Source organism: Capra hircus, chromosome 15 (genome assembly GCF_001704415.2).
Source record: "Capra hircus breed San Clemente chromosome 15, ASM170441v1, whole genome shotgun sequence".
In the NCBI taxonomy this organism is placed as follows: Eukaryota; Metazoa; Chordata; class Mammalia; order Artiodactyla; family Bovidae; genus Capra; species Capra hircus.
Genome location: NC_030822.1, coordinates 5,813,459 through 5,826,970, shown reverse-complemented (window position 1 = coordinate 5,826,970; position 13,512 = coordinate 5,813,459). Strand labels below are relative to the sequence as shown.

At 47.3% G+C, this 13,512-nt stretch overlaps 1 protein-coding gene across 16 annotated transcripts in view; it reads left to right on the top strand.

Moving 5' to 3' along the window:
• The window catches only part of MADD (MAP kinase activating death domain), a 40,550-nt gene that overhangs the window by 21,688 nt on the left and 5,350 nt on the right, over nucleotides 1–13,512 (top strand). For 10 of the 16 annotated variants that reach the window (XR_001919198.1, XR_001919197.1, XR_001919202.1 and 7 more), the window contains 8 exons: nucleotides 279–437; nucleotides 3,132–3,240; nucleotides 3,522–3,584; nucleotides 3,824–3,944; nucleotides 4,047–4,152; nucleotides 5,106–5,216; nucleotides 7,329–7,436; nucleotides 13,248–13,412. Coding sequence is in view for 10 of the 16 variants with exons in the window: in XM_018059115.1 (XP_017914604.1) it covers nucleotides 279–437; nucleotides 3,132–3,240; nucleotides 3,522–3,584; nucleotides 3,824–3,944; nucleotides 4,047–4,152; nucleotides 5,106–5,216; nucleotides 7,329–7,436; nucleotides 13,248–13,412 (942 nt within the window). In the remaining 6 variants the exon portion in view is untranslated. The remainder of the gene's footprint in view (nucleotides 1–278; nucleotides 438–3,131; nucleotides 3,241–3,521; nucleotides 3,585–3,823; nucleotides 3,945–4,046; nucleotides 4,153–5,105; nucleotides 5,217–7,328; nucleotides 7,437–13,247; nucleotides 13,413–13,512) is intronic. The other 6 variants (XR_001919201.1, XM_018059117.1, XM_018059113.1 and 3 more) reach the window with 1 other exon arrangement.

Here is a 13,512-nt window from a genome sequence, read left to right as displayed (position 1 = left end):
CCTGTGGAGGCTGGCCTTGCTCTCAGGTCAGCTGGGTTCTCTTGGTGGAGACATGTACCTGTCGTAGGTCCTTGTCTGTGGGCTCAGAGCCTGAGATTTCACCCAGGGCGTCTCCTCATCTTGTAAAGAAGGTACTTCCAGAGGCTGTCTTAACACGCCTTTGAGGCTGGGTGGTTTTTTTTTTTTTTTTTTTTACGGCAGCAGAAGGCTCTAAGAAGCTTGGCATCTCTGGGACGCACCCCTGGGGGAGATCCCTTACCGCCTTTCTTCCTTTGCAGGTGAGCAACAGCTCCGGAGAGACCCTGGGAGCAGACAGCGACCTCAGCAGCAGTGCGGGCGATGGCCCAGGCGGCGAGGGCAGTGCCCACTTGGCAGGCTCTCGAGGCACCTTGTCTGACAGTGAGATCGAGACCAACTCTGCCACCAGTGCCATCTTTGTAAGCTCAATGGGATGGGGCTAGGTTAGAAAAGGTTGAAACTTAGGAGGCAGTTAGGAGGCAAAAGGGAAGGCCAGGCATGGATAAGCTTCGTATATCTGACCTCAGGAAAATGTTTCTTAAATTAGCTCTTTGCAGAGTCATCCGACGCCATGCTCTGGGACTTTCAGAACCTTCTCCTGAATTATTGATGAGTTAGGCTTCCTGCCCAGTCACATAAGGGCTTCGACTCCTATGTGGCAATAACCCCTGTGTTTAAAATAAACAAAGTGATGCCTTTGTGGCCACATCAGGGCAGCTGCAGCTCTCATTTTGTCCCAGTCAGCCTGTTTTTATTCTGCTCACTGCTTTGTTTATGTAGCACCTTACGAAGAAGGCACTGGCACCCCACTCCAGTACTCTTGCCTGGAAAATCCCATGGAGAGAGGAGCCTGGTAGGCTGCAGTGCATGGGGTCGCTAAGAGGCAGACATGACTGAGCGACTTCACTTTCACTTTTCACTTTCATGCTTTGGAGAAGGAAATGGCACCCCACTCCAGTGTTCTTGCCTGGAGAATCCCAGGGACAGGGGAGCCTGGTGGGCTGCCGTCTCTGGGGTCGCGCAGAGTCGGACACGACTGAAGCGATGCAGCAGCAGCAGCAGCAACAGTTATTCAAAGCTTTCCTTTGTGAATAAACGTCTATTAAGTGACTGACTAAATGCCAGATTCTGTAAGAAAGAATCAGGGGTGACAAGGCATGATTCCCCTTCTCAAGAAGTTTGCGGTTCTGTTTGTTGCTATGACTCATCTCTTCTGATAGGTGAGGGAAACAAAGCCGTAGGGGGAAAAAAAAATAGCTCTTGCCCTAGGTTATACAATAAGCCAGGGATCAGTAGGAATTAAATGAGCTCTTTTTAGTCCCTGTCTGTAGACACACTGCCCTGCAGTGTATACAGGCATCCCCAGGCAGCGTTAAGGGTCCTGCCACTCTGGCCACTTGGTTAGGCAGAGCTGAGGATGGGTGTTCTCCGCCTGAGCTCAGAGGCCCTCATCTTTGGTCTGTGGGAAGAATGGGAGAGCAAGTTTAAATGAAATATAGCAGGCAGCCCTGGCGGTCACTCCCACCCCAGGGCCTTGTGCAGCCCTGCTTCAGACAGAGCCAGTGACATCCCAGAGTGGGGGGTAGGGGTAGGATTGAATCAGCAGAGCCGTTCAAACTCGTGGACTGTAACTCGCCCAGAGTCTAAACAGACCCTTTTAATTAAGAGCATCTTAAATCCTTCTAGTCTGCTTCTGTTCTGGAAGCTGAGGTATATGCTGTGCCATAGCTGTCTTGCAAGAAGCCACTCAGCTGTGGGCTCCCCTTCCTGGCACCTTCCCGGGACAGATTCTTACTTGTCCTGTGCTTCTGGGTAAGGGCGCTTCCTGCTGAGAGCAGTTACCTAAATTTCTTGGCTCAAAAAAATAGGCTGCTTTGGCAAGAGATAGCATTATATTAAGTTAATACGGTTCCCTGAACGAAGTCTTGGGCTGTGAACCAGGCAGCTGGCGTTTGCACACACTCATTAGGTGTTTATTGCCCAGGAACCTCTGATTGGTGGCTTCTCTGCTTATGCTGCCTCACGTGTTGTGAAATGGGTGTGAGAGCTACCCCTTCCCCAGCTGAAAATCTCTCCCGAATAAACAGAAAGCCTACTGTTGTGGAAGTGGCAGATAAAGTGGTGTTTTTATGTGGGAAGATATTTCTAAGAGATGGTAAGAGAGAAGACGTTAACATTTGTCAAACACCAGCCATGTGCCAGGGGTAAAGAACCTGCCTGTCGGTGCAGGAGGCGTAAGAGACGTGGGAGTCTCCTGGAGGAGGGCGTGGCAACCACTCCAGTGTTCTTGCCTGGAGAATCCCATGGACGGAGGAGCCTGGTGGGCTGCAGTCCATGGGGTCGCAAGGAGTGGGACACCACTGAAGCAACTTAGCGCACACACATGTGCCAGGCACTATGAGTGATTTATATGTCTTTTCTCATTTAATCCCTGGAGTAGTCCTGTTGAGTGGGTATTATAACCTTCCTTTTACAGATGAAGGAAATGAGTCTGAGAAGCTAATCAGTTTTGTGCCAAAGATCACACAACTAGTAAGAGGCAGGGGTCTGATTCTTGGTCATTCTCAGAAAAGAAACCCAGTGTTCTTTCCACTGTGTCACGCTGCTACCGAGAACTTGTCTAATTTTTAAGAGCAAAGAGTCTTATAGAAACGAAAGGAGGTAAAAATAAGTAAAAGTGAAAGGTCGACTACCTGTTTCGGGAAGCAGTAACCGAAAGCAGTATTATCAGATTGACTTATTTTTTAAAAACTTTCTTTTATTTATTTTTGGCTGTGCTGGGTCTTTGCTGAGTGAAGGCTTTTTCTCTAGTTGAGGTGCATGGGCTTTAGGGAGCATGGGCTTAGTTGCCCCAAGGCATGTGGATTCTTCCCAGACCAGGGATCAAACCCGTGTCCCCTGCATTGGCAGGTGGATTCTTAACCCACTGGACCACCGGGGAAGTCCCAGATAGATTTCTGTTTGAAGTGAGCTGAGTGGCAAAGGCAGGGCTACTGGAATACATGTGGCTAATGATGGTGGCCGGTGTGTGAGCCTCTTTTATAAGCTGCTTGGTTTCCTTTGCCCCTGCCCCTTGGTGCCTCGGCAGCTGACCTGCTGTCTCTTCTCTCTAGGGTAAAGCCCATAGCTTGAAGCCAAGTGTAAAGGAGAAGCTGCTGGGCAGCCCAGTTCGCTCTTCTGAAGATGTCAGCCAGCGAGTCTACCTCTACGAGGGACTCCTAGGTGAGAAGCAGACCGGGAAGGCCTCTCAAACAGGAAGGAAGCAGGCCTCGGCCAGGGAAGAGGGTGGCACCGGACAAGTAGCTGCGTGGCTGTTGGCTGACGTCAGTGCAGATGTGAGAGGGCGTTTTTATATCTGAAGCCGGCGACTGTTGGTCCGGAGAGAGGAAGGCAGTGGGAGAACGCTAGGAGAGACTGAAGTCCGGTATTAATCGACAGTCTCTATCTTTCTGTCTTCTTTTACTTTCTTGCTACCATGGTCCGTCCTGCTCACAAACTGGCAGGAAGGGACAAAGGATCGATGTGGGACCAGTTAGAGGACGCTGCTATGGAGACCTTTTCTATAAGTAACCACCTTTCTGTGTGTGTTGTTCATCCCTCCTCCTTGGGAGGGACTGGGCCTCACTTGGAGGCAGCTGGGGCTGGTGGCAGGAATGCTGGATCTGGGGTGGCGAGTCTGATGTTTCCTTTGCTCTGGAATTTGTAAAGACTCCCTTCCTTGCTGGAATTTACTCTTTATCTTAGTTTGGCAGCCGCCTTCTTTATATGTTATATAAGCCCCTAAGAAACCCTCTCTTCCACACAGGCAAAGAGCGTTCTGCTTTATGGGACCAAATGCAGTTCTGGGAAGACGCGTTCTTAGATGCTGTGATGTTGGAGAGAGAAGGAATGGGCATGGACCAGGGTCCCCAGGAAATGATAGACAGGTGTGAGGTTTATAAACCCTCGGAAAAGGCAAATTTGGCCCCTTCCTCGTTAATTCTGCATCCTCCCACCTGGGGGCTGACGTGTCCTGGTCTCCCGTTCAGGTACCTGTCCCTCGGAGAACACGACCGGAAGCGCCTGGAGGACGATGAAGACCGCCTGCTGGCCACACTCCTGCACAATCTCATCTCGCACATGCTGCTGATGAAGGTAGGGCCAGTCTTGCTTCCGCCTAGCTACTGCCAATGCTGAGGACAAGGCTTGTTCTTGTTGCCTGAATCCTGGGGCAGTCGGGAAGCAGTCAGGGCATCCTGCTAGGGCCTCTTCCTCACTGAAGGTCTGAGGCCTCGCTGCAGCTCATTTATCCCCTTCTCTGAAGCAGCCAGGCTGCTGGACAGCTGGGGAGTGTTGTAAAGGTGATGGATAATGGCTTGCTGTTTGTTTCTTTTGAATTTTAAATGGGCTTCCTTTGCTGAATATTTTTAGGATACCTGTCTAACTCCCCAGAGGAGTCAGTGGAAAAAGAATTTTTTTTTCGAGTAGTAGGTTCTGAAACTTTAGAAAGGATGCTCGGAATTTACTTTTCAGCACTAGTCCTTCATCATATAGACTTTCTCGTAGATGTAAAAAGCACTGCTGCTAAGTCGCTTCAGTTGTGTCTGATTCCGTGTGACCCCATAGACGGTAGCCCACCAGGCTTCCCCGTCCCTGGGATTCTCCAGGCAAGAACTCTGGAGTGGGTTGCCATTTCCTTCTCCAGTGCATGAAAGTGAAAAGTGAAAGGGAAGTCGCTCAGTCGTGTCCGACTCTTAGCGACCCCATGGACTGCAGCCCACCAAGGCTCCTCCGCCCATGGGATTTTCCAGGCAAGAGTACTGGAGTGGGTTGCCATTGCTCATTGGAAAAGCAGTGAATGGCAGATTCTAGTTTGACTTAGTTATATTTGGTTTTTATAGCCATGGGAGAGAACTGTGTTCCCAAGTAGAAGAGTCCTGTTCTGAAAGGACCTGGTGGGTAGAAGAGAGTTGTTTTGAGAATGAGTTCCTGGGTTTTTGCTCCACCTGTTCTCCCGGCCTCTCTTAATGTGAAGATATGAGTTGATCCAGTGGAGAGAATACCCTGCAGTCACTCTTGGTTATTAAGTTTGCGTTTTGGCTTTCCAGGTAAATAAGAATGACATCCGGAAGAAGGTGAGGCGCCTGATGGGAAAGTCCCATATTGGGCTTGTGTACAGTCAGCAAATCAATGAAGTCCTTGACCAGCTGGCCAACCTGGTGAGCACGTCTCAGCCATTTTTCAGGCTCCTTCCATCACACTAGTCAGCTGCCTAGGTGTGGGCCCCAAGGCCTAACGGAGAGGCTTCCCTGTAGGTCATTTCTTGGCTCAGATATTTTCAGAATTCCTAGTTCTTAACTTAGGGCTTGGCCTCTAGATGAGGTGTTTGCCCTTCTGTTCTGTGATAGGAGTCTCTGTACTAAAACTGTCCCAGTGCAGGCTTTTCAGCATCTGTGTGGTCTGTGGACCCCTGTGGATCCACAAGGCGAATACTGTTTTCTTGACAATACTGAGGTGTTATTTGCCTTTTTCACTGGGTTGACATGCACACTAATGATTCAGAGGCAGATGTGGGTAAAAACCGCTGGTGCCTTAATGCAGTGTAGACAGTGGCACCAAGGCATGCTGGCGGCCCCACCTCTGTACTCTCTCGGTTAAGAAGAAAATGGAAAGCCAGTTTACTTGAGAGTGTCCTCGATGAGGCAGTCAAAATCATCAGTTTTCTTAAATCTGATTATTGATGATACATCTTCTTAATATTCTATGTGGCAAAATGAGAAATACACATAGAGCATTTCTGCCCCAAATCAAAATGCAATGATCGTTTCAAGGAAAAGCAGTTTGTGACAATTTTAGTTGCATGGTGAACTGGCAGCTTTGTTTATGGGACATCATTTTCACTTGAAAGAATGGCTAACTGTCATTGTTTGGAGTTGGGTATTCAGCAGACTTTTGTGCTCGAAGCTTCCCAGTATTTAAAGGCTCTTCTAGTGAGATTGGTGAATTAGTGAATGATGAATTTGATGAAATAATGAATTGATGAGATTAATGAATGTGATTTTTTGATATTATGTCATGAAATGTGTCAACACTTGAAAGAGCTTCATAACTTGAAAAACCAGTATTTTCCAGATGCTCAATGTGTGGTGTTGAAAATTCAACTAACCACTCCAAGCGTAACTCCCAAGTGCAAAGCAGACAAATGGGTCATACTGTAACAGAGTACAGAGAGTTCACTGGTGTGTTTTCAGATCCCACACTGCAACTAAGTTTAAGAAACTACTTGAGGTTCTGGTACAGCATCAGAGAAGAATATACATATATATATGGAAAGCCTGGTACAATACTCCTCCCTTTTCCAGATACATATCTTTGAAGTCAGATTGTCTTTAATATACCTCTGCCAAAGCAACATGTCACAATGGATTAAATAAATGTAGAAGCAGATATGAGAATGCAACTATTTTTTAAAACATTAATGAATCTTGCAAAAATGCAAAATAATGCTGCTCTTCCCTTTTTTTTGTTGTTCTGAGAGAGATAGTTATTTGAAAAGTATATGTTACGTATACTACCATGCAATGGATTTATTATTGTACTCTTGTACCTAGTCACTAAGTCGTGTCCAACTCTTTGTGACCCCATGGACAGTAGCCCAGGCCTCTGTCCATGGGATTTCCTAGGCAAGAATACTGGAGTCGGTTGCCTATTTCCTCCTCCAGGGGATCTTCCCGACCCAGGGGTCAAACCCACATCCCTTGTGTCTCCTGCGTTGGCAGGCATATTCTTTACCACTTGCACCCCCTTACTAATGAATTACTAACTCCTTTTAAATGAATTGGATTTCCCTGCTGGGTCAGGTAAAGAATCTACCTGCAATGTGAGAGACCCAGGTTCAATCCCTGGGGTTGGGGAAGACCCCCTGGAGAAGGGAATGCCTACCCACTGCAGTATTCTTGCCTGGAGAATTCCATGGACAGAGGAGCCTGGCAGCCTGTGCAGTCTGTGGGGGTCACAGAGTTGGACACAATGCGCAGCTAACACTTTAAATGAATTAATAAAGACTTAAGACTTTTGTCAATGATAATTTCTAATATGGTAAATATCTATAAATTTAACTCACAAAAACATAAGCTCTTGGGGGTCATCAGTAATGTTAGAAGAATCCTGAGACCAAGAGGTTTGGGAACATGTCCATGGTGGCCAGTGGCCAGCAGATGGCGCTTCTCTGAGGAGACCGAGGAATTGAACTGCTGATTGCGGGATTCTGGGCCCAGACTGCTCTGTGAGAGGGAAGCTGGGATGTCGCTAAAGGATCTCTCTTTCCTCAGAATGGACGAGATCTCTCCATCCGGTCCAGTGGCAGCCGGCACATGAAGAAGCAGACATTTGTGGTACATGCAGGGACAGACACAAATGGAGATATCTTTTTCATGGAGGTAGGTGCTGCTGGTTCATGCCCAGAGGAACATTTGAAAGTCACAAGAAACTCTTAGAACAGATGCCAGAATATTTTTCCCCACTTATCTCATTCATTTTCATGGTCCATTATCATTAATTTTCAGTTCAGTTCAGTCGCTCAGTCGTGTCCAACTCTGCGACCCCATGAGCTGCAGCACGCCAGGCCACCCTGTCCATCACCAACTCCTAGAGTTAACTCAAACCCATGTCCTTTGAGTCAGTGATGCCATCCAACCATCTCATCCTCTGTCGTCCCCTTCTCCTCCCACCTTCAATCTTTCCCAGCATAAGGGTCTTTTCCAATGAGTCAGTTCGTCACATCAGGTGACCAAAGTATTGGAGTTTCAGCTTCAACATCAGTCCTTCCAATGAACACCCAGGACTGATCTCCTTTAGGATGGACTGGTTGTATCTCCTTGCAGTCCAAGGGACTCTGAAGAGTCTTCTCCAACACCACAGTTCAAAAGCATCAATTCTTCAGCACTCAGCTTTCTTTATAGTCCAACTCTCACATCCATACATGACCACTGGGAAAACCATAGCCTTGACTAGATGGATTGTCAGGCTCTTATGTAAATAAGTTAATGTAATAGATGATTCCCTGTCTTGTCTTTTATATAAAATAGATGATACGGTCACATTGTCCATAAGTCAGAACAACATGAAATGGTATACACTGCCAAGTCTTGTCTCACTCTTATCCCCTTCCACTCAGTTTTCCAACCACTTCACCCCTTCCTCTTGTAGGCAGCCACTTTAATTTATAACCACTTTATGTCCTCCAGTGGTTTTCTATGCAAACACAATAAAATATAAACATAAATTCTTATTTTCCTACTCTTTTACATAAAGGTTCAATTCAGTTCAGTCGCTCAGTCATGTCCAATTCTTTGTGACCACATGGACTGCAGCACGCCAGACCTCCCTGTCCATCACCAACTCCCAGAGTTTACCCAAACTCACATCCATTGAGTCGGTGATGCCATCCAATCATCTCATCCTCTGTTGTCTCCTTCTCCTCCCACCTTCAATCTTTCCTAGCATAAGGGTCTTTTCCAATGAGTCAGCTCTTCGCATCAGGCGGCTAGAGTATTGGAGTTTCAGCTTCAGTATCAGTCCTTCCAATGAACACTCAGGATTAAGCTCCTTTAGGACGGACTGGTTGGATCTCCTTGCAGTCCAAGGGGCTCTCAAGAGTCTTCTCCAGCACCACAGACATAACGGTAGCACATCATATCTGCTGATCTGAACCTTTTTCTTTTTCTCCTTAAACATATCCTGGAGATCTTCCGTCTCAGTACAAAAAGCATATTCTCATTCTTTTTACAGCCGTGTGGTGTTCCACCATGTGACTAGACCACACTTTATTTCGCCAGTCAGTAGATACACACTCTTGGTTCTCGCCCAGATTTGTACATTGTTAGTGGTGTGACTCTGGATGATGCTGTGCCTGCTTCATTTCATGCATGAAAGGAGCTTTATCTAAGAATTCCCAGAAGTGGGATAGCTGGGTCAAAGAGAAAAGGCATCGATAGTTTTGGTTGCTATGACTCTAAAGTATCTCCTAACATATAGTTTCTCTTCCATGTGGCTGTTTATTTTGTTGGAAAAAATATGCCCTATGGAGGAGCCATCTTACATTTTAGTTTTTTTTGCTGATGGCATCTCCTTAGTGTTGTGTAACTTGTTTCCTTATCGCTTGTATTTGTACACACTAGTGGTTCAGTCTGGAGGTTTGTTCAGTTTTGGTTTCAGTATTTCGGCAAGACTAGGTGGTTGCCTCATATGGTCAGCTCTCTGCTTGTGGTCCGAGGGTTCACACGTGGGAATCTGACCTCTGCACTGCATTGCTTTCTGATTTAACTGATGGTATTTTTTGCCGTGCAGAATTTTTACTTTTTTTATAGTTGAATTAATTAGTCATTTATTTTCTGGCTTCTGGATTTTAAGTCATAGCTAGAAAAATCCTGCCTTAATCCAGTATTATGAAGGAAGTTGGCCACGTTTTCTTCATTACAGTGTTTTTAATTCTAAAATTCTAAGATTCTTTCTAAGTAATGTAAGGGCCAAGTAAAGCTCCTCTATAAAGCAGTGAAATTAGCTAACACCCTGTTGCCTTTTGGTTCAGTTGAATTTGATTTTCACAGTCACAGCTCCTTGAAGAGGTAATCCAGCAAACATAGGGCGGGGATCTGCTCTGCAGCGGAAACTTACATGGTGATGTAGCGGGGAAGGCTGTTGTTTTCATGTCCCCTTGAAGTGATAGAATGTGTCTGAGTGCCTGTTGGAGCTGAGGGCTGCTTCGGACACCTGCAGCGGAGTGAATCTCTGCAGAGGGGTCTCTGGCGTGTGGGACCCACTCTCACCACTGTACGTGGAGCCTGAGACGAGGGTGGTGGAGCTTGGGGTGGGTCCGTCAACTCATAGGTGCTCCGCCTTGTACTGCAAAGTATGGGCACCATGCTCGCTCTGTCAGCGCCTGGCTACTGTGAGGCTATCGGAGTTAACCGTCCTCAGCACAGGCTGCTGGCTGCGTGATCAGCTGGATAACAACTTGAAGACTTTTAAAAAATCACCTTTATTGCCTTTTATCTTAATTACAAAAGTAAGAGTATATGCGGGAAACATTTCAAATCATATAGAAGTCAATTAAGTAAAAATTTTCCTTCACTTCCTGCCAGTGGCTTGTCTCAGAGGTAACCACTGTTAGAGAATTTGGTGTGAATCCTCTCTGTTCAGTTAAAAAATGTGTATTTGTATGAATGCTGCTGCTACTGCTGCTGCGTCGCTTCAGTCGCGTCCGACTCTGTGCGACCCCATAGACGGCAGCCCACCAGGCTCCCCCGTCCCTGGGATTCTCCAGGCAAGAACACTGGAGTGGGTTGTCATTTCCTTCTCCAGTGCATGAAAGTGAAAAGTGAAAGTGAAGTCGCTCAGTCATGTCTGCCTCTTAGCAACCCCATGCACTGCAGCCTACCAGGCTCCTCTCTCCATGGGATTTTCCAGGCAAGAGTACTGGAGTGGGGTGCCCTTGCCTTCTCCACTTCAGGATATTTGTATGAATACAGCTTACTATATGGAATTTTATTTCAGTATTTCTAAAAGTGATATCAGATTACAAATATTGTTATATAATTTGGCTTTTTTCACTTAGCTTATCACAGATATAACGATAGTATGTCTCCGTATTATAGAAATCTGTCTTTTTTAAATGGATGCTCAACCGTTAGGTTTTCTATGGATGTGCCATGATGTATTTAACTAGTCCCTCCCACTTTTTTTTTTTTTTAAACAAGGATTAACTGGTCATTCTTGAACATAAATCTTCGCACAGTCACATGAGAATTTCTATAGGATAGATTCTTAGTGTGAAATTTCTGGGTCAAACTATGTATAAGATAGATGGCTAATGAGAGCCTACTTCCAGCACAGGGAACTCAATGCTTGTGGTGATCTAAATGGGAAGGAAATCTAGGCAAGAGGGGGTCTGAGCTATACCTACAGACGATTCACTTTGCTGTACAGCAGAAACTGACACAGCATTGTAAAGCGACTATACGCCAATAAAAACTAATTAAAAAAAAAGACATTTCTGGATCAAGCTTACATATGTTTACAACTTTTTAAAAGCTTTTCATTTTGCACTGGAGTACAGCCGATTAACGACGTTGTGGTAGTTTCGGGTGGACAGCAGAGGGGCGCAGCCATACAGATACAGGTGGCCACTGGATACGTTTACAGTCTTGATAGGCCTTGCCACATTGCCATCCCAAAGACTATGCCAGTTCACACCTCCGCCAGCACTGACGAGTATGGCACGTTACTGCCTTTGTGTCTCTAGCCTAGAAATCATGTGTTCTCCTGGGTATCTTTTGCCCTGCGTTCTTTTCAGAGTCACGTGTTTCTGGCTGCGCCCGGTGTGTGTTCCTGTGCGTGGCCTTGCTCTAGTTGCAGCGAGCGGGGGCTGCTCCTCCGGGTGGGGCTTGGGCTCCTCGTGGCGGTGGCTTCTCTTTTGTTGCAGAACACAGGCTCTAGGCGCACGGGCTTAGTTGCTCCGAGGCACGTAGAATCTTCCTGGACCAGGGATCAAACCCCTGTCCCCTGCATCGGCAGGCGGCTTTTTATCCACTCTACCCGCAGGGAAGGCCCTACATGATGCTCTTAAAGGGTTATCTGAAAGATGGAGAGAAGCACAGAGTTCAGCCATGGTAGAATTCAAGTTTCTAAATTCCCATGCAGCTGCTTCGGCCCTTTTCTTCCTCTGGCTCTGGGACCCCAGCAACGTCTTGTGTAGGTAGATTACAACCGATAGTCTTGTGTGTTCCTTATTCTTTCACGCAGTGTTTATGGAGCACACATTACAGCCAGACACTCTGCTGGCTTTGCTGGCTTTGGGGTTACAGTAGTGAATCAGGGAGGTAAGGTTTCTGTGCCCTTATAGGGTTGATAAGCCATTGGGAAAGTCAGGTAATTAAATACCCAGTGTCATAAAGGATAATGAGCATTATGAGATTTCTGGGGGGCAGATGTCATGAGGATACACAGCAGAGGGCCTGGGCGTTGTGGGCGATGCCCAGAAGTGATCTTTGCGCTTAGACTTGAAGAAGAGTTAGTGCTTAGTGGAGCAGGGGAGGGGAAGAGTGTCCTGGGGTGTTTGGGGCGGAATGGTGGGGTTTCACATCACGCCTTCATTCCTGGCTCAGGCAGCTGGGGGGACAGAAATGCCATTTACTCAAGGAGCTTAGAGGGAGGAGCTGCCCAAGAGATGCAGAGTCCAGAGCTGGGCAGGATGAGTTTGAGGTGCTGCCAGTGTGAAATCAACACAGAGCATGGTCAGGACTCAGGAAGACAAGTCTCCTATGCAGGAGGCTTTGAGGATCATCAGTATAGTTGTCAGAATTATTATTCTGTTGGCTACATCAAAGTTGTATTATTGGTATAGCAGCTGACTCTCGGGGTACTTTCTACATGCCTGGCTTTATTCTGAGAATTTTATGCACATTAACTTACTTAATCTTCACAATAACTCCATGAAGTTATTGCTGTCCCCATCTTATACAAACACAGGTTAACTTGCTTAAGGTGACACAGCTAAGTAAGGTGATAGCCAGAATCTAAACCCAGGCAGTCAGATCTTAGCCCAGTGTTCTTAGCCATGGTGCTGAACTGCCGCCTCCATAACTGAAGGCAGATGGACAGATTCATTGGCCTGTGGGAGAACGATGAGCAAGAAAGAGGAACTCTGTGAAGGAGAACTTCGCCTTTTAATTTATATTGCCCTGTGCTGGATAACTTTTTTTTTTATTATTGCATTAAGCAATGGTCATGTGTCATTGGCGTAATTAATTTTTGAGAAGAATCTGTGCAGAACTGGAGTTGAGCCAGGATTAGGAAATATGCTTGTTTCCCTTTTTTTTCCCTCCTGGGCTAAGTCTGCCCTAGTCCCCTGCCTTTGTGCCCGTCACTAGAGAGAGAATTCCTAAGACTGAAAGATAGAGGCGGAGATGGCCTCCGCTTTACCTCTGGAACGCTTGAGAGGCAATCATCCCTGAGGTGAGGCGCAGGCCTCCTTCCGGGCCCACGAGTTCGTCTCAGCGGCCTCTCCTCTTGGCAGCAGCCCTTCGGGTGGACGCGTGCCCAGCCGTTCAGGGTCTGCGTCTCCCCCCAGGTTAGGCTGAGTGTCGGGTGAGAACCCTGACCTGGGGGATGCTCCTAGCACCCGCTGTGCCTCCATCCCCGGGGCGGGGCGGCGGAGACCCAGGAGACCAGGGCCGCCGACCGCCCCGCAGGTGTGTGACGACTGCGTGGTGCTGCGCAGTAACATCGGGACGCTGTACGAGCGCTGGTGGTACGAGAAACTCATCAACATGACCTACTGCCCCAAGACCAAGGTGCTGTGCTTGTGGCGCAGAAACGGCTCCGAGACCCAGCTCAACAAGTTCTATACTAAGAAGGTACCTCCCCGTGAGCTCCGTGTGTCCGGGCGGGGCAGGCGATGAGGGCCACACGTTGAGTTCCCTGCGGGGAAGGGACCCTTCCGGAAGCCACGCTGGC